Source organism: Capra hircus, chromosome 3 (assembly GCF_001704415.2).
Source record: "Capra hircus breed San Clemente chromosome 3, ASM170441v1, whole genome shotgun sequence".
NCBI classification, from domain to species: domain Eukaryota; kingdom Metazoa; phylum Chordata; class Mammalia; order Artiodactyla; family Bovidae; genus Capra; species Capra hircus.
The window spans coordinates 78,456,143-78,476,647 of NC_030810.1; the positions used below are offsets into that span (position 1 = coordinate 78,456,143).

At 42.0% G+C, this 20,505-nt stretch overlaps 1 protein-coding gene across 2 annotated transcripts; it reads left to right on the plus strand.

Annotated features, from left to right (window-relative positions):
* Positions 464 to 5,169, plus strand: S1PR1 (sphingosine-1-phosphate receptor 1). Of its 2 annotated transcripts, none has more exons than XM_005678031.3 (2): positions 464 to 830; positions 2,487 to 5,169. In XM_005678031.3, the coding sequence occupies exon 2, from the start codon at positions 2,637 to 2,639 to the stop codon at positions 3,783 to 3,785; it is 1,149 nt and encodes a 382-aa protein (XP_005678088.1). In that variant the 5' UTR covers positions 464 to 830; positions 2,487 to 2,636; the 3' UTR covers positions 3,786 to 5,169. The 2 variants fall into 2 exon arrangements, with proteins under 2 accessions (XP_005678088.1, XP_017901320.1); XM_018045831.1 differs by lacking the exon at positions 464 to 830 and adding an exon at positions 866 to 2,256.

Sequence of the window (20,505 nt, forward strand, 5' to 3'; positions counted from 1 at the left end):
GGCCATTCTTCTACCCGGGCAGCATTTCTCCTCCATCCTTCTGGCAGCCCCTTCCCAGCACCCCGTCCCCAGGAACACGACCGGGACTCGCGGGGTCGCGGAGCTGGTTTCCCCCTGCCTCCGCAGAAGCGCCTGGGGTCGTGGTGGGGTGGCGGCTCGGAGCGCCCGGACACAATCTTCGGACTCCGATCCCCCACGGGCTGCGGGGTTAGGGGACCAGAAATGCGCACTAGATTGCCCAGGCCGTCCTCTGTCTCCCAAGACTCTTCTTGAGAAAAGTTTCCAAAAGCGCTTCACCTCCCTTCTTTTGTAAGGCTGGGGAGTACTGTCTCCACCGCCAGGGAGCGGCGGATAGCAGGGCGAGGGCCGTGATTTATACATTGAGAGTCCAGGGGGCACCAGGCTCCGCCCCCTTTCTTTCTTTCTTTTTTTTTTCCCCCTTCTTTTTTTGGTTCCCTTGGGGAGGAGGGGTTCTTTTTTGTCTGTGTGTTTCTGCCGCAGATCTTTCCTGGACAGTGGGTCTCAGCTGCACAGATCCGGCGGCCCCCAGGCGCGAGCGGAGGGGCACGGGGGTTTGAGGCACTCACTCCTCCTCATCCCTTCCTAGAGAAGCCACTCAGCCTCAGCGGGGCGCTCGGCGACTTGAGCTGACCGGTCTGCCCGGCCACGGCAAGAGCGTTGGCCATTGGAGTGTGCGGCTGCGGAGGGAGGGGACCCCGACTCGAGTAAATTGAGAGCTCGACGCCGTCAGTCCCGGGCAGCAGCAAGATGCCGAGCGCTCAGTGCAGACCCGGAGCTCCGCGAACGCAGCTGCGTCCCGCCTGAGCCAGGTAGGGAGTGAGCGCTGGGCAGGCGCGGACCCGGGCGAGCAGGGGAGCATCGCGACCGGAGGTCTTCAGAGGCAGAAACAAAATTTTCAAACCGGAGAGAAGCAAAGCAACACTTTTAAACCATCCATCTCTGGGTGCTGAGAACAAGCATCTCTGGGCTACTCAGGCGCCCAACCGGATCGGATTGTTCTGGGCTCACTAAAAAGTTTGGAAAAGGGTTAAGTCCTCTTTGTAGAACCCTCTGGGGTTGGGGGATAGAGGAAGTTGCGGTGGGTCTGCGGAGTGGGAGGGAAGGCGCTTATTTTGGAAAATCCTATAGACAAAGACTGCGGGAGATGAGGTAAGGGCTTAAACTTGCCCTGCGAGCGAGCGAGTGTGGAATTAGGTGGGGGGAAACGCGGAGCTACTGGGCGCCGAGCAGCCTCTGCTGTCCCGGTAATTGCTGTAGTCTGGAGAATTCCACTTTTATCGCATCTGCTACCCTGAATGTTACCCTGAAACATTTAAACAACTTACGGGTAGACTTCTGCTCACACGTGCCGTGTTTCATCCCCTCCACACTTTGTAGTTCTCTGAGACGAGGCAACGTACTGAGGGAGGGCAGTAAATAAAACTGGCTTAGCAAGGAACCTCCAGACTTCTGTTTGTATGAGTTTCTGGAGAGTAATTTTGCATTCGGAATTTGAAATGCAGTGGCGTGTATTTTTAGCGTTTGTAATTTAATTTCTCTTTTTTGTATGCGTGTTTGGGCTATATCCACAGTAACTAAAAAATACTTTTGCAATCAATGGGTGTACGAAACTTCTGGGATTTATTGCAATAGCTTATGAATGATTTTTACTGAGTACTTTTATAGTTTCTTGCACTGACTTGCGCGGAAAAAAAAAAAAAGAAGAAGAAGAAGAATGAAAAGGCAGTTGCTTCACGGAGGCGCTAAAGCTTTCCTGTTTACCGCAAGGCCAGGGCGGGCTTGGCTGCCCACACTGTGCTGCGCCTTCGGACCCTAAGCACACCTGCTCCTAGAGATTATTAATAGAGCCTAAAAAGTGACTTACGCTGTCAAATGATTTTCGCGCAAATCTAACTTCTTGCATGGCAATTAGGAGGTGGTTTTAGCTGGGTAGTGCCGGAGCACAGAGGTGTGCGTCTCACATTGGTGGTTTGGTCTCTTCGAAGGTGTGACTAGGAGCTAGTGGTGAGCCCGCCGCGAAGCTGGTGAAGGCTTTAGTTTTTCAACTGGAGCTGGAAATCTGGTGGAGGTGGCGACAGCGTTGGGAGCGGCGGAGGGGGGTGTGTGTGTGTGTGTTGAGGACGTAGGAGTGGAATTAAATGGGGCTCACACCTCCAGTTTTCCCATTTCCATTTGGGTGTATGTAACCATAGGGGACGTTTTCGTCTTGTCATCGAGTCGGAGTTTTCATCTTGGGTAATTTTTCTTTTTTCCCTTTCTTTCTCTCTCTCACCCTTCTTCCTTTTTCCCCCCAAGAAATGAGAGTTTGATGTTTTTTAAAAAAAATCCTTCCCCCTGCGCTCTCCTCAAGTTTCCTTAAAACAAATCAACAACAAGAAAATTGGAGCACTGCCTTCGCTAGAATGAATTACGCCAATGTGCTGTGGCTTTTTCCCTGACTCTCTGCTCTTTGTGATTTGTTTAAGGCTGTGGTTTCCAGCTAAAGAAAACCTTCACAAAAAAAGCCTGGATCTCTCTCCTTGAACCACTCCGGCTGCCTGTGAAGGCTCGCTCCGCTTCGCCCTCTAGCGTTCATCTGCAGAAGCGCCGCCCCGGGTGTCCGGACCGTGCGCATCATGGGGTCCACCCGCATCCCGCTGGTCAAGGCCCTCCACAGCCCTGTCTCCGACTATGTCAACTACGACATCATTGTCCGGCATTACAACTACACGGGAAAGCTGAAGATCAGCGCGGACAAGGACAATGGCATTAAACTGATCTCAGTGGTGTTCATTCTTATCTGCTGCTTTATCATCCTAGAGAACATCTTTGTTTTGCTGACCATCTGGAAAACCAAGAAGTTCCACCGACCCATGTACTATTTTATCGGCAACCTGGCCCTCTCAGACCTGTTGGCGGGAGTGGCCTACACAGCCAACCTGCTCTTGTCTGGGGCCACCACCTACAAGCTAACCCCCGCCCAGTGGTTTCTGCGGGAAGGGAGTATGTTTGTGGCCCTCTCGGCCTCCGTGTTCAGCCTCCTGGCCATCGCCATCGAGCGCTACATCACTATGCTGAAGATGAAGCTCCACAATGGGAGCAACCGGTTCCGCTCCTTCCTGCTCATCAGTGCCTGCTGGGTCATCTCGCTCGTCCTGGGGGGCCTGCCTATCATGGGCTGGAACTGCATCAGCACGCTGCCCAGCTGCTCCACCGTGCTGCCGCTCTACCACAAGCACTATATCCTCTTCTGCACCACGGTCTTCACTCTGCTTCTGCTCGCCATTGTCGTCCTGTACTGCAGGATCTACTCCCTGGTCAGGACTCGCAGCCGCCGTCTCACCTTCCGCAAGAACATTTCCAAGGCCAGCCGCAGCTCGGAGAAGTCGCTGGCACTGCTCAAGACTGTGATTATTGTCCTGGGCGTCTTCATCGCCTGCTGGGCGCCACTCTTCATCCTGCTCCTGCTCGACGTGGGCTGCAAGGTGAAGACCTGTGACATCCTGTTCAGAACGGAATACTTCCTGGTGTTGGCTGTGCTCAACTCCGGCACCAACCCCATCATTTACACTTTGTCCAACAAGGAGATGCGTCGGGCCTTCGTCCGGATCATGTCCTGCTGCAAGTGCCCCAGCAGAGACTCCGCGGGTAAATTCACACGGCCCATCATCGCGGGCATGGAATTCAGCCGCAGTAAGTCAGACAACTCCTCCCACCCCCAGAAGGACGATGGGGACAACCCAGAGACCATTATGTCTTCTGGAAACGTCAACTCTTCTTCCTAAAAGGGGAAACTGCTGACCCATGGGGAGCGTTCTTGCGTGGTCACCCACCACCCCAGTGTTTGGGGAGAAAAAATAAAAACCAGCCAAGCCTCTGTGCCTCCACTGCTGCCGGGGAGGAGCTGTCGGAAGCCAGAGGGAAGGTGAAGGAGCACAGAACAGCCTGGTAGTGCCTGGTGTTGGTGGGTAGACTTAGTTCCTGTGAACAATGCACTGGGAAGGGTGGAGATCAGGTCCTCGCCTGGAATCTATTTCCTCCCCTTGCCGGAGCTTTGATTTTGCACTGAGCCAAAGGTCTAGCATTGTCAAGCTCCTGAAGCGTTCGTTTGGCCCCTCCTCAAAGACTAATGTCCCCGTGTGAAAGCGTCTCTGACGGGAGCTTTGAGGAGATGTTTTCTTTCACTTTAGTCTCCAACGCAAGTGAGTGTGTGCACTTCTGCTTCGCTGGGTATGCTCTACATACCTACTATGCTGGGCACCCTCCCTTCCCCTTCACACCCTCCTCAGAATACCTTTACTTTATGTTTTGACTACCTGGCATTCAGAGCTGGGGGTGTGGCACGGTCCAATCTCGAGCATGTGTAGCAGGTAGGCTGCATCCAGCAGGCAGACTGTGGTGGTTTGGAGCTGGAAAGCAATTTTATTTGCTGAGGCCAAAGTTTCCATGTAAGCTGGATGAGTGTTTTTGAATTTAATTGCAGTCACTTTAAAAAAAAAAAAAAAAAACCTTTGCAATGAAATGTGTTGCAGTATCATATCCATCGAGGCTGAAATCTGCATAAGGAAGTCCCATTTATTTAAATGACATCAGCCAGTATCCTTAGTGTCATAGGAGAAACAAACAAGCAAAAGAAGGTGAAAACTGACTCGGGGTTGGGGGGTGACTTTGTAAACCAAGAGAGTTTTTTTTTAACGAGTTTATCTAACAATACAACATCTATCATTGGCACTTTTGTTGATGTTTCTTTCAGAGTGTTGTAGGAACCATTTCAAGCAACAGGATGGCTGTGTTTTGTTGTGTTAAAAGTACTTTGTGTAATCTTTGAATGTATTTGTTTCAGTATTTTATTGGATTTTCCTAACCTGTGTTAACACCATTGAATGTGCATTTCTTGAGAAAATACCACCCTTTTGTGACCTTAAAGCATTACTTTAACTGGTAGGGAACATGACAAGTTTTTCAGTACATTAAATAGTTAATTGAAGATGTATATAAATGTTACAAAGAATAAAAATATATTGGTGTCTGTGTAGTATGGTTTCCAGTGCAATTAAATCAAGAAATGTCTTTAAAAAAATAGTATTTAATAGGTTTCTGACAATGTGGATCATTTTGCACATAGCTTTATCAACTTTTAAACATTAATAAACTGATTTTTTAAAGATTCTTTGGTGAAGAGCATTTTTAAAAAATGATTAGTAAGACATTCTATTTGACTATGTGCCTCTTTAGAGTTAAAGTTAAAGGCAAATTTCTGTTATTCTTCATGGGATTTTATCTTGATAAACTAGAGAGTGGAAAAAAAAAGTGTGGTTTGTTTAGAAACCACTCTTTTTCAGGAAGAGAAACTTCAATAAGTTAACATTGAAGAGTAGTAAAGAATGAGATGAAAACCACCAACCTCTAAATACTACATTGACAAGTAAATGTAATTGTTTGAGTTAAATGACATTCAAGCCCACCTAAATTAAGTATCGGTGGTCTAGTGGTTAAAACTTGCCTTCCAATGCAGGGAGTGTGGATTCGATCCCTGGTTGGGAAGCTAAAATCCCACATGCCTCTTGGCTGAAAAACAGAAAACAGAAGCAATAGTGTAATAAATCTGCCTAAAAACATTGGTTTTAAAATAAATGATGTACAATAATGTCACTGTAAGTCTAAGTTAAATTATGACCCTTTGGTCAGTTCACACTCATCCACAGAAGTTTATATTCTTGGCTTGCCACCAGCATACTTGGGAGGTGGCAGTATGGCTACGGGGGATACTGTTAAATTACTTATTTCTTTCAGAAGACCATCTTGGCTTCTCCCAGTCTACCAGCAGAACAATATAAAACTATTCAATAGCGATAAAGTAACAAGTTGTAGAATCTTGGCTGAATAGCATACACTTTTTATTTGAAAAATTTTGATTCATACTGTCTGAAAGCTTTACCATCCGTAGTCATTAATTTCTCCAACTATAAAATGGCCAGCCTCACAGAATTTTTTAATTCTTGTTTTGATATTATTGTCATCTTCATTGGGGATTATATCAAAGTATTTTGGCATGTTTGGCTCTTCAGTGCTATTGTTAGCTTTCAGAATTTGTGCTTTCAAGTGTCATTGAATATGCACAGGACACAGTTGGGACATGAAGATAAAACCTCACCTAATAGAGTAGATGTCATTTCTGGGTAAGGTTAACTGTGGGAAACAGAAGCGCGCTCACTAAGGAAACCTTTAGGTCACAACCTCCAGTTTCCTGAGGGAAATGCCAAAACTGCTCCGAAGACAAAAGACTGGAAACAAACTGGAAAGTCTCTATCCATCTGTCTGTTGAAGCGGAAGGAATGAGTTCATGTTACACTCACTTCCCAGACCTTTCAGTACAGAATCAAACATAACGGAAAACCGTGTCCATTTCGGGTTTCTATGGAAGATAAAGTGGTTGTACCCTTGGATTTATCTTTATAAGCACAGCAGTGACTCAAACGATGTGGGGAAGTTGAGGTGGAGTGGGGGAGCTCATTAGGGACAGGGAGCGCAGTTGCGCTTGCCCACCTGTGAGCACATTGCTCGGTGAGTTAATGTGCTTTCTTCGGAAATTCCAGACAGTGCAGTTCATTCCGAGACAACTGGGTAGTCATGGGCTGTGGTTTTCCTGGTAGATGTGGGTCAGATCCCTAGTTCTAGCTAAGAGCAATGGCTAAGATGAAGGAATTCTTGGCTGCATCTCAACCAGAAATATCTGGTTTTTAATTCAGTATATTTTGAGAATTGAAGATGAAAGAAAAGAAAGAAAGAAAGAAAAAAAAAGGAACCCTCAGTACCTATATGTTTACACTAAAATAAACTCCATAAAGTTTTGATTAAAACAAAAAAACCAAACGTAGAGTTTTTAGGAGGAAGAAAACAGACAACCAGCACAATACTTTATGGCTCATAAATATTCCAGGGAAGATCTCCTGGAGAAGGAAATGGCACCCTACTCCAGTATTCTTGCCTGGAAAATCCCATGGATGGAGGAGCCTGGTAGGTTACAGTCCTTGGGGTCGCAGAGTCAGACACGACTGAGCAATTTCACTTCACTTCATAGATATTCAGGAAAATTACAAAATGACATCAAATAATGCTTTCTTCCTCACAACTTTAAGTGTGATTATAATTTTATGGAATATTCAAATACAAATCTTACAAAAGCCAACGCTTGTTCTTCCTTTGTAGTCTCTTAATAAGTAGAAAAATTTAATTCTGTAAAAAAGTTGATTTAGTGATGTTGTAAATTCAAAAGTGTACAAGGATAGGAGTTTTGCATTTATGCTAATTAGATATTAAATTCTCTTGTAATAATATCAGCCCTACAGTTGGGATTATGGGGTCTTTATTTTTTTTCCCTAATGTAAAAAGAGTTCTAAAGATTTTAATGGTCTTTATTTTCAAATTAGATTAATTTCCCCTTGGTACATTGTGTACGTTAAAAATACATCCAGTGCAATACTTTTTATAGTGCTTTTAACCTAGTCTACAGATTTTGTGTGATTTTGACTCTTCATGCCTCCATATCCCACTGAGATCTGTTAGGTTTTCTAAGCAACTACAAATGTAGCCTTTTGTGGGAAATACAGCTCTAAAATAACACCCTCAGAAAGAATACAGACCCTGTTGGGGAAATCATACAAAGTGAGGACTTGAAATTCAAGTAATTCTAAATATTAACAATTCCTTTTTTCAACTGAGAAACAAAGAATAATATTTGAATAATACATTAAAAAATACTCTACCTACAAATCTATTAAAGATTTGATCTTGTAAATAGTCACCGGTTTAAAAACATTAATCTCTGATTAGGAACTATTATTTACCCATACCCATAGTATTTGCAATGGTGAGTTTCTATAATCTCAGTATAGTGTTCAATTATTATTTTTTTATACTGGTTGCTCCAGTCTCTTCTGAAAAAATGTTTTCTGTGGACATCTAACTAATTAGATCAAATTAGATTGATCTCATGTGTTTCCCAAGACATGAGATCAAACTAGATTCGTCTATACTTTCTCAAAATAAGATTGTAAAGATCTTGAGGGAGGAATCACAAATAACCAAAAGAAACCTTTATAGGAACTATTATTCTTTCCCTGTGGACACTGTGAGCTCTTGATGATGAGAAATCATAATAAATTGTGTAATTTCCTCCAGCCTTCCTTCCTGCTTTTTTGATGTGTGCTTGGTCACAAGGAAAGGGACTCAAAATACTTTTTGATATACACCATTGCCTTCACTGCAGTTCTAACTGAAACTACAGACTACTCAAGCAAGCGTGGCTTTCTTGAATAACTGAAAGTCTTTAGACTGTCTGCAGAGAAAAAGAATTTTTAACCAGTGGTCAAAGAGCTAGCAAAGATAAGAGGAAGATAAGACTGAGAGATGGTCAGGGTTATACCTGTATTTAATTCAGTCTTTTCACAATCTTTGACAAGAGCCAGGACCTAGAGCAAACTTGGTTCATGTTAAAGATATTTGTCCTAATACCGCCTGTCTCTTACTCCTGCTTTCTGCTCAGATTCTTCAGACTCTCAAGGGATTCCTGTTTTTTCCATACTCTCTTTGAGGATTGAAGGATTTACAAATCAGATTTAACTCTGGGTATAATCATTAGCAAAAGCCAAGTATAAACTGCAAATTTGAAAGAACAGGAATTGCTGCATTTGTTTTATTGAACTGCTGGCATGTGCCCAATCAGCTTCTGTATTAATTAATGATGGATAAACACATTGTGATAAATTCACAGAATGGACTATTATTCAGCAATTAAAAAAAGAACTATTACTGTTTTTGCAGCAATCTGTGCAAATCTCAAAACCACTACTTTGAGCAAAAGGAGCCAGCCACAAATGAGAACTCTGCATGATTCCATTTATGTGAAATTTAAGAACAGACAAAACTAATTAATGGAGATAGAAGTCATCAGAACAGTGGTTGCTTGGGGGACGAGGACAAACTGAAAAGGAACAGGAGGACACTTTCTAGGTTGTTAGCAATGTTCTCTTTATTAATTTTTTAAGGTGTTGGTTGCTTGGTGCATGCATTTGTCTAAACCATATTCAAGATCTGTGGAATTAAAAAAAACAGTCACCTTGGTAAACTTCTACTTTTGAGTATGAGGGCTATGCAACTGGCACTTTCTCTGTGAAATTATAGAGCAAGTTTTCAAAGGGTTCAGTAGATGTGGCAAAAGTCCCAAAATGCTCCACAAAAGGAACACATGCTCTTTTAGTATCCTCCAAGGCTCCAGAACCAAAATATTAAAATGCTAAGTAACTGTGACCTGATGATACTCTCTTTGCTTCTATAGGATGAAAATTTGGCCTAGTATTGGTATTTGTAATCTCTGAAGAATTTCTGTGTCTTGAAAGAGTCTAGGGTTATATGAAACTCTTACAATGAAAGTTTATTAACAGTTAGATTTCAGTTTTAGGTGTATATGGTACATTGCAAAGTACCTAATGAAGAATGGACTTTTACACAAACGCAAGGATTCTGAAACATGTTAGTAGGTGACAGACAAACTGGAGTGTGTCAAACCACCTGACCAAACCTGTAAAGGATGGCCAGTCACATAACACTTGTCTTGGGTGCAAGATCTGCATCGTTAGAAGTATTGGTAGTAGGCAGAGACACAGAGGAAATCGATATTATGCTCTCTCTCCCTTTCTCTCTCTCTCTCTATACATGTATATGTATACACATGTATGTATTATTAAAGCGTAGTTGATTTAAAGGAAATCAACCCTGAATACTCATTGGAAGGACTGATGCTGAAGCTGAAGCTCCAGTGCTTTGGTTACCTGATGCAAAGAGCTGACTTATTGGAAAAGACTCTGATGCTAGCAAAGATTGAAAGCAGGAGGAGAAGGGGACAAGAGAGGATGAGATGGTTGGATGGTATCACTGACTCAATGGATATGAATTTAAGCAAGCCCTGGGAGATGCTGAAGGACAAGGGAAGCCTGGCATGATGCAGTCCATGAGATCATAGAGAAGGACACGACTTAGCAACTGAAAAACAAATGTTCTCTCTCTCTCTCTGTCTCTCTTTCTCTATATATATACACACATATATATGTATTATTAAAGTATAATTAATTTACAATGTTGTATTCATTTCTGCTGTACAGCAAAGTGATTCAGTTATACATACATACATATATATACATTAACAATTTTTATTTAAAAATACAAAGGATATTGAATAGAGTTCCCTGTGCTGTGTAATAGGACCTAGTTGTTGATCCACTGAGCTTATGCTTCTGAGGGCTTTATAAGCTTGCTGCGGCTAGTTAGCTTGTTCTGCTGTACTCTGTGCTGTCTGAGGACTCTTTCCTTCACCTGCTCTGGGAGTAGCTGGGCAGATGCTGCTTCAGGCGCTGCAGTGCTCCTGGGCCAGGCTGATGTCACGCATGGAAGAATGGGCCTAGGGAAGAAGAGACAGTGCTTCCAGTGCTGACTGGAGTGGAGAAGGTAAGGAGTTGTTCATCTACTTTCCTAGAGCTTGAATCCTGTTATTGCTCACTTTTCTGCTGCTTTGTTGAAACCAGGGCAGAAAGAACAACCCTAGAGGAAGCACTGATGGGGCTTCTGCTTCCTGGTCCCACCCTTCTTGATGGGTGCACCCACCCATGCACCCGTGCCTTCAACAAGAATGCCTGCCCTAGGCTGTGCGCCATCAGGACCAGGCAAATGATGAACAAGATCCCTTCCTTCCTAGAGCTCACAGGAGCCGTTCCTCCAACAAGAGTGCTTCTGTGGTTCCTTCTCTTTGGGAGAAGAGATACAGCTGATACAAGCAAGAAACAGTTCTTCTTTCCAAGAGTTTTCCAGTGTTGTTTACTTCTCTGAATATATTCAGTTTTCAAGTAGTGTTAAATAATTTAATTTAATAAATATGATCAATGTTAGCTAATTTGGTCTTTGCATTTTATTTCACCAACATCTCTAAATAACTTAATACTAAAAAATGGGGAATTAACTTTTAGATTCCGACTACAGAGAAGTCCTTTATGTTACTGAACTCTGTTATAAATATTGGTATTGGTATTCAATTTTTAATTCCAGTTTTTCTGAGATATATTTGACATAGCACTATAAATTTAAGGTGTAGAACATAATGATTTGACTTACATTTGTCATGAATAAGTATCACAGTAAGTTTAGAGAACATCATTTCATGTAGATACAAAATTAAAGACAGAAAAAAAATCCTTATGGTGAGACATCTTAGGACTTCGTTAACAACTTTCTTAACAACTTTCCTATATAACATACAGCAGTGTTAATTATATTCATCATGTTGTACATTACATCCCTTGTATTCAATTTTTCAAATTGTTCTAGGTCCCATGTGAAATCAAAGCATTCAACATTATTTTAGTTGCCATTTCACTTCATGCTTTTTTTCTAGAACCCTGCCGTGACCTATGTTGGGTGGAGGCACTTGGGTAAAATGGGCAAATGAAGTCTACATTTGAATAAGTCTTAGGTGGTGTGCTTATTTAACCTGGATGCAAAAGAGAGAAAAATGCATAACTCAAGAGGAAACATGACGCACATTCTTAATTGTCAATATCATGAGCAAGTTCATCTGAAGTGAACAATCACAAATCCCCTCAAGGACTAGAGAAAGAATCCTAAGTAGGTCTTTTGTGTATTGCATGTTTCGGCGACTACTGATGCCAGGGAGCTGGGGCTAGCTCTCAAGGACTCCACATCCCAATATTACACACCAATCCCGCTGTACCTGCCAGTACTCAGATGCCTACTCACCATGACCGGATCTACCCTCAAAGGACTACTGGTGGCAGGACTGGGTGGTGTCATTCTTTTGTACAAAGGAAAACATCTTTCTAATTTCAGGGTCTCTTTTGTGCCTGTCTAGACACTTCAGAGAAAAACAAATTTAAATCACCAGTAAAAATGTTCTAAAATAAGAGGAGAGTGGTGCTAAATCACTTGAAAGGTATTAACTATCATATGCCTCGAGATTCTTCACTCACTCAGCTTCTGCAGGTTTTTGCGGCACCAGAAATAGTGGTTAGGTCTCACATGCTGTTCTGCTTCAGCTAGCTTCAGTGGCCACCTACAGAAATAGTTCTCGGTTTCTCTTCCTTGTCTAGATGCTGGTTAGGGCAGCGTTTAGAAAAACACGGATTTTCATATTCCCCATTCACACGTGTAGTGCAAATTTAGGGTATTAAAGATTACCTAGATTATTCAATGTATAAAATCCTTCAGTTACCTGAATATTTTCTGTCAATACTGTTCCCAACTAAATTATTATACTATCATAAGCACTATAGTAGGAGTTGCAAATTACAAGGGACTTAGAAGACATACCCGAAGGACCTCCTAATTTAAAGGGACAAAATGACCCCTATGACAGCAAAGTTTGAAAAGCAATGTTATATACATGACCTCATTTTATATATTCATTTTATCAGGTTTTACTTTTTAAAATTATGCTTAGACAGTGTTTTTTGCATAATCAGCTATTTTTGAATTGTGATCCTAAGTAGCCAAAATTGAAATGGGTTGAAATAATTTAAATATTTGTAGGTTATTTGTGTCAAAAAGATTTCCATTCTCTTTTCACTTTCTAGAAAGTTCAATACAAGCAGTTTAGTTACTGGGCTTTTTACCAGAGGAAAAGTAAAAGAGATGTCTGGGAAAAAAAAAAAAGAAAGAGAGATGTCTGGATTATACTATCCTTCCCTTAAATATGCTCTACAGGGACAGGAGCTATGCCATGGAACCTGGAAGATAAGCAGATTTAGACTTCTGGGGTTGTTTATTTGATATCTTTCTATATTCATCAGGCTTTCTAGTAGCTTTGTAAACAGGTCAGTGTTGGATATTCTCACAAAGTGTAAGATAAATACTAGTGAAGACACTAGAGTATAAATTTGAAGTATGTGTTAATACCTAACCCACGCAGCAACTAATTCCTAGCAGTATGGGATTTTGGTTGCCTAAGTTCACATCAGATTTCCAGTAAAGGGAAAAAATACTGTTTAATCTTTCGTCTTCTCAAAAAAAAAAAAAAAAAAGGAATGAATTAACTAAGTTAGAATAAATGTGTTAACGCAATGTTCAACACTGGAAACCTAAAGTATTTTTAAATTAAAGAATCAGTTCAGTTCAGTTCAGTTCAGTCTCTCCATCGTGTCCGACTATTTACGACCCCATGAATTGAAGCACGCCAGGCCTCCCTGTCCAACACCAACTCCTGGAGTTCACTCAAACTCACGTCCATCGAGTCCGTGATGCCATCCAGCCATCTCATCCTCTGTTGTCCCCTTCTCCTCCTGCCCCCAATCCCTCCCGGCATCAGAGTCTTTTCCAATGAGTCAACTCTTCATATGAGGTGGCCAAAATATTGGAGTTTCAGCTTTAGCATTAATCCTTCCAAAGAACACCCAGGACTTATCTCCTTTAGAATGGACTGGTTGGATCTCCTTGCAGTCCAAGGGACTCTCAAGAGTCTTCTCCAATACCACAGTTCAAAAGCATCAATTCTTCGGCACTCAGCCTTCTTCACAGTCCAACTCTCATATCCATACATGACCACTGGAAAAACCATAGCTTTGACTAGACAGACATTTATTGGCAAAGTAACGTCTCTGCTTTTCAATATGCTATCTAGGTTGGTCATAACTTTTCTTCCAAGGAGTAAGCGTCTTTTAATTTCATGGCTGCAATCACCATCTGCAGTGATTTTAGAGCACCCAAAAATAAAGTCTGACACTGTTTCCACTGTTTCCCCATCTATTTGGCATGAAGTGATGGGACCAGATGCCATGGTCTTAGTTTTCTGAATGTTGAGCTTTAAGCCAACTTTTTCACTCTCCTCTTTCACTTTCATCAAGAGGCTTTTTGACATATACTTTTCTTTGTGCTTTAAAATAGACTTCCCTGATTCATAGAAAGGTGGCATTTTGGAATTGCTATACGATTTTATCAGAGTCTTAAAAGAAATAATTATTTATACATAATTTTGCCTAATAGAATAAACCTATGGAGAACTTGGAGAAATTAAACACTGAAAAAACAAAACAAAAATAAAGTACACAAGAGATGAATTTCAATGAAAAACCACTAAATAACTGAATGTCGATTCCTTCCCTGGTGAGGACAGTTTTCAGGCCACCACAACTGCTCTGCGTCATGTCACGGTTGAGTCTGGCATTGTGGGTGAAATTATTAGGTGGTTTGCAGAATTTTGACTCATACAGAATTGTGTACCAGTGTTACCACAGTAAGTTCACTTTAAATTTTGTATTTCATTATTAATTAAGAATGCAGTGGAGACTAGCAGGAAACTTCCATTTGGAACAAAGTAATCAGAACATATTCTTACTGTTGAAAGCACTTTAACTTCCTCCCTATTTCCATTTAAATATATCTGAAGGAAAAAGCACAATTTGTATTTCATACAAAAGAAGTCTAAGATATCAGGGATTTGTATAGATTCTCTGTGTTATAAGCTCCACTCTTTGTATGTCATTCCATGAACTTTTCTGTAATTTGGAGGAGGTCCACAGCTTTAACCCTTAGTTCAGAGGGTTGTAACACGCTGCCTAAAGCAAATAAAAGCTGGCAGCGTCATTTCCCTTGCTGAATTCTTTTTCTGGCAAATGTAAGGGGGATACAAATTGAGGGTGTAACCTTGTTTCCTGTATTTTTGAACCAGGAGGATATCCCTGGGATTGGTGGCTGCCTACATGAATAACATTTTTCCATGAACACTATTCATACCTCATGACTTTCACTAGAAAGCATTAGCAGCCACTCGAAACACAGTTCTGCTTTTTACTTGATCTAAAAAGAGATTGAAGAGGCCTTGGCCAAGTTAGGAAAAGGATAACAAAGCATAAGTTCTTTAATGGGATGTATCCTACTAACATAAAAGTTTAAGTGTACTAGAGCCCATTCCCACAAACAAGACCTGATTCCAGGGCTGGCACTCAGGCTGATGACCATCACACACTGAGGAATAGTGCTACAGAGAAACAAACCTAATTCCACTGAAATGAGTCAAGTATGGGTTTGGGGAACATGAGGATCTGTCTGTTAAACTTTGCTAAGATCAGGATCTTTGTGATTTACAGTATTGTCGTGTGGAACTGGGCTTATCTTTATGGAAGAGAATTGTAGGATCTAGAAAGCATCTAGTTTTGTGAGGCTCTATTCGAATTCCTTCAGCAGGGTGAAATGTTCCTCTATATTGTCGAGAAGTCTCCCCATGCCGCAGGGTTAGGGGCACCCATTGCAGCAGGGCACAGACGGGAACGTTTGAAGGAGGTCACCACTATCTTCACTAGCTCCACCATAGTCTAGCATCAGGTCAAACGACAGGGAGGGAACTCAGTCCCACCCATCAACACAAAATTGGATTAAAGATTTACTGAGCACCGCCCCGCCCATCGACAAGACCCAATTTCCCCCCTCAATTATTCTCTCCTGTCAGGTAGCTTCCAAAAGCTTCTTATCCTTCTCCATCAGAGGGCCAACAGAATGAAAACCACAATCACAGAAAACTAATCAAGCTGATCACATGGACCACAAGCCTTGTCTATTTCAATGAAACTATGAGCCATGTCCTGTAGGGCTTCCTAAGACAGACAGGTCATGGAGAAGAATTCTGACAACGCATGGTCCACTGGAGAAGGGAAGAACAAACCTCTTCAGTACTCTTGCCTTGAGAACTCCGTGAACAGTATGAAAAGGCAAAAAGATAGAACACTGAAAGACGAACTCCCCAGGTCAGTGTGTGCCCATATGCTCCTGGAGATCAGCGGAGAAAGAACTCCAGAAAGAATGAAGAGACGGAGCCAAAGCAAAAACAACACCCAGTTGTGGATGTGACTGGTGATGGAAGTAAAGTCCGATGCAGTAAAGAGCACTATTGCATAGGAACCTGGGTTGTTAGGTCCATGAATCAAGGTAAATTGTAAGTGATCAAACAGGAGATGGCAAGAGTGAACATCAACATTTTAAGAATCAGCGAACTAAAATGGACTGGAATGAGTGAGTTTAACTCAGAGGACCATTATATCTACTACTGCGGGCAAGAATCCCTTAGAAGAAATGGAGTAGCCCTCATAGTCAACAAAAGACTCTGAAATGCAGTACTTGGATGCAACCTCAAAAATGACAGAATGATCTCTATTCATTTCCAAGGCAAACCATTCAATATCACAGTAATCCAAGTCAATGCCCCAACCAGTAATACTGAAGAAGCTGAAGTTGAATGGTTCTATGAAGACCTATAAGACCTTCTAGAACTAACAGCCAAAAAATATATCCTTTTCATTATAGGGGACTGGAATGCAAAAGTAGGAAGTCAAGAGATACCTGGAGTAACAGGCAAATTTGGCCTTGGAGTACAGAATGAAGCAGGGCCAAGTCTAATAGAGCTTTGCCAAGAGAACTCACTGGTCATGGCAAACACCCTCTTTCCACAACACAAGAGAAGACTCTACACATGGACATCACCAGATGGTCAACACCGAAATCAGATTGATTTTATTCTTTGCAGCCAAAGATGGAAAAGCTCTATCCAGTCAGCAAAAACAAGACCGGGAGCTGACCATGGCCCAAAGCATGAACTCTTTATTGCCCAATTCAGACTTGGATTGAAGAAAGTAGGGAAAACCACTAGACCATTCAGGTATGACCTAAATCAAATCCCTTATGATTTTACAGTGGAAGTGAGAAATTGATTCAAGGGATTAGATCTGATTGACAGAGTGCCTGAAGAATTATGGATGGAGGTTTGTGACATTGTACAGGAGACAGGGATCAAGAAAAAGAAATGCACAAGGGCAAAATGGTTGTCTGAGGAGGCCTTACAAATAGCTGAGCAAAGAAGATAAACGAAAGGCAAAAGAGAAAAGGAAAGATATACCCATTTCAATGCAGAGTCCCAAAGAATAGCATGGAGAGATAAGAAAGCCTTCTTCAGTGATCAATGCAGAGAAATAGAGGAAAACAAAAGAATGGGAAAGTTTAGAGATCTCTTCAAGAAAATTAGAGATACCAAGGGAACATTTTGTGCAAAGATAGGCTCGATAAAGGACAGAAATGGTATGGACCTAACAGAAGCAGAAGATATTAAGAAGAGGTGGCAAGAATACATAGAAGAACTATGCAAAAATAGGTCTTCACGACTCAGATAACCATGATGGTGTGATCACTCATCTAGAGCCAGACATCCTTGAATGAAGTCAAGTGGGCCTTAGGAAGCATCACTACGAACAAAGCTAATGGAGGTGATGGAATTCCAGTTGTGCTATTTCAAATCCTAAAAGATGATGCTGTGAAAGTGCTACACTCAATATGCCAGCAAATTTGGAAAACTCAGCAGTGGCCACAGGACTGGAAAAGGTCAGTTTTCATTCCAATCCCAAAGAAAGGCAATGCCAAAGAATGCTCAAACTACCGCACAATTGCACTCATCTCACACGCAAACAAAGTAATGCTCAAAATTCTCCAAGCCCGGCTTCAACAGTATGTGAACCGTGAAGTTCCAGATGTTCAAGCTGGATTTAGAAAAGGCAGAGGAACCAGGGATCAAATTGTCAACATCCATTGGATCACTGAAAAAGCAAAAGAGTTCCAGAAAAACATCTACTTCTCCTTTATTGACTATGCCAAATTGACTATTGACTATTGAAAATTCTTAAAGAGATGGGAATACCAGACCACTTGATCTGCCTCCTGAGAAATCTGTATGAAGGTCAAGAAGCAACAGTTATAACTGGACATGGAATAATTGACTGAATCCAAACTGGGAAAGGAGTACATCAAGGCTGTTTATTGTCACCCTGCTTGTTTAACTTATATACAGAGTACAACGTGCAAAATATCAGGCTGGATGAAGCACAAAGTGTTATGAAGATTGCTGGGAGAAATATCAGTAACCTCGGATATGCAGATGACATCACCATTATGGCAGAAGATGAAGTGCTAAAGAGCCTCTTGATGAAAGTGAAAGAGGAGAGTGAGAAAGTTGGCTTAAAACGGAACATTCAGAAAACTAAGATCATGGCATCTGATTCCATCACTTCATGACAAATAGATGGATAAACAATGAAACCAGTAAGAGACTTTATTTTGGGGGGGCTCCAAAATCACTGCAGATGGTGACTATAGCTATGAAATTAAAAGACACTTGCTCCTGGAAAGAAAAGCTACGACCAACCTACATAGCATATTAAAAAGCAGAGACATTACTTTGCCAACAAACATCCATCTAGTCAAAGCTCTGGTTTTTCCAGTAGTCATGTATGGATATGAGAGTTGGACTATAAAGAAAGCTGAGCATTGAAGAATTGATGCTTTTGAACTGTGGTATTGGAGAAGACTCTTGAGAATCCCCTGGACTGCAAGGAGATTCAACCAGTCATTAGAAGGACTGATGCTGAAGCTGAAATTCCAATATTTTGGCTGCCTGATGTGAAGAACTGACTTATTTGAAAAGACCCTGATGCTGGGAAAAATTGAAGGTGGGAGGAAAAGGGGTCAACAGAGGATGAGATGGTTGGATGGCATCACTGACTCAATGGACATGAGTTTGAGTAGTCTGGGGGAATTGGTGAGGGACAGGGAAGCCTGGTGTGATGCAGTCCATGCTGTCGCAAAGAGTTGGGCACAACTGAGTGACTGAACTGAACTGAACTCCGTATGCTGTTTGGCTAATTAACCTGATATCTTATAAAGGGACATTATATATACTATGAATGGCAGAGCAGAGCAGTTGAAAAACCATTTCAATAATGAATCAGTGCTTCTAGCCTGGTCTTCATTCCCTGTCAGTGCTGCAAAGACCAATACCCTGTTTGCCAGCACTAAGCTTGCCAGCATCCTTCCATCATTTGGCTCTCAGGAGTCCCTTGCACAGGGGTCTTGATAGATCAGCTTCATGATTAGATGCTAAGGTAGCCACTTAGATCCTGAGGCCTTGCATCCTGGCTGCTGAGTGGCGGCCTATGGAAGGTTTCCTAGTCTATTTAGATCTTCGAGTCAGTGGTGGCTCTCAAATGCCTCTGGGAAGCAGGCAGAGGACTACTGGAATGAAATGAGTCAGGTAAGACTGAGACCAACTTGAGAAGAAAGTCCATCTCAGTGAGGCGTCCTTACCTCCTCCAGTCCTATGTTGCCAGCTGAGAATAAGAGCCCAGTGTTTTCAGATGTTCCTATGGGAGATGGACATAGGGATTCTGACATGTAGTCTGAGTTTTAAATGGTTGCAGCTGATTTAATTTCAGAATAATCTCATACAGACCAAACTTCACATGATAGTATTCACAGATGACCTAAGGGCACCTATTTGTCACTTAATTTAAATAGAAATAACTGAGCTGGTCACTTGAGATCCACCATTGGTGCTCAGTCAGTCTCACAGTGAAGCAGTTTCCTGGGATGTGAAAACTCTTTGGGGTTGGGAAACTGGCTAGATTGGGTTCTGGGACTTTGTGTTAGGGAGTCTTCTTGGTTGGTGTATGTGATCATTGTAGGCTACCACATATCTGGATGAGAGGTTCCAGCTCTCAGACTGCGTGGTGATGATGGATACTGAAACACTAGCATCTCAACCTTTCAAATAATTGCCATCTCTTACAAAGTAGTAGCATAATGAGAGCGTCAGTCATGGGCATTGGATGCTACAGTGCTTTCCAAATGTTGGCTCTCTTTTTCCTCCTTTTCCAAAATTACTTTAAAATTTGAAAGCTTTAAAAAGTGTATGAGCAAGTCTGACTTTCCCATTTTTCTGCTTGCTACACACACACTAATCCTATGAACAACAATCCTATCCACTACCTGTTCCCTTAGGATGAAGAATCTTAAGTTAATGAGGTGGCTCAGTGGTAAAGAATCAGCCTGCCAATGTAAGAGACACAGGAGATATGGGTTCCATCACTGGGTTGGGAAGATCCCCTGGAGGAGGACATGGCAGCCCACTCCAGTATTCTTGCCTGGAAAAACCCATGGACAGGGGAGCCTGGTGGGCTATAGTCCATAGGATCACAAAGAGTTGGACACGACCAGGTGACTGAGAATGCACACACACACACAATTTCCAAGAAGGTGGGTTATGCTTTTCCATTACCCAGAGAAGCCAAGAGAACTTCTTCAGGCTTCCCAGACTCCTAATCAAAGATCTGTTGAGTTGGAAGGGACCTTAGAGATTCATATGTCCAAGAGTCTTATTTTAGAGATTAATGACTTGCTCCTGGTTCCTCATCATTTCTCTTTTCCTTATACTACTAAATATTTGGAAATCATAGTCTTTTTAGCAAGAGCCATGACTGAAAGTGAAATACTTGTGTTGCTGATTGTATTTCCAGTTTTATGCATCCAGCTTTATTTCTTTTAGATCCCGCCAGGTTTTCTTTAGACCCTCGGCTATTGGCCCTTGCTAATTTTTGCAACTGGGATAAGTGGAGTGCAAGTCTCTGAAATGAC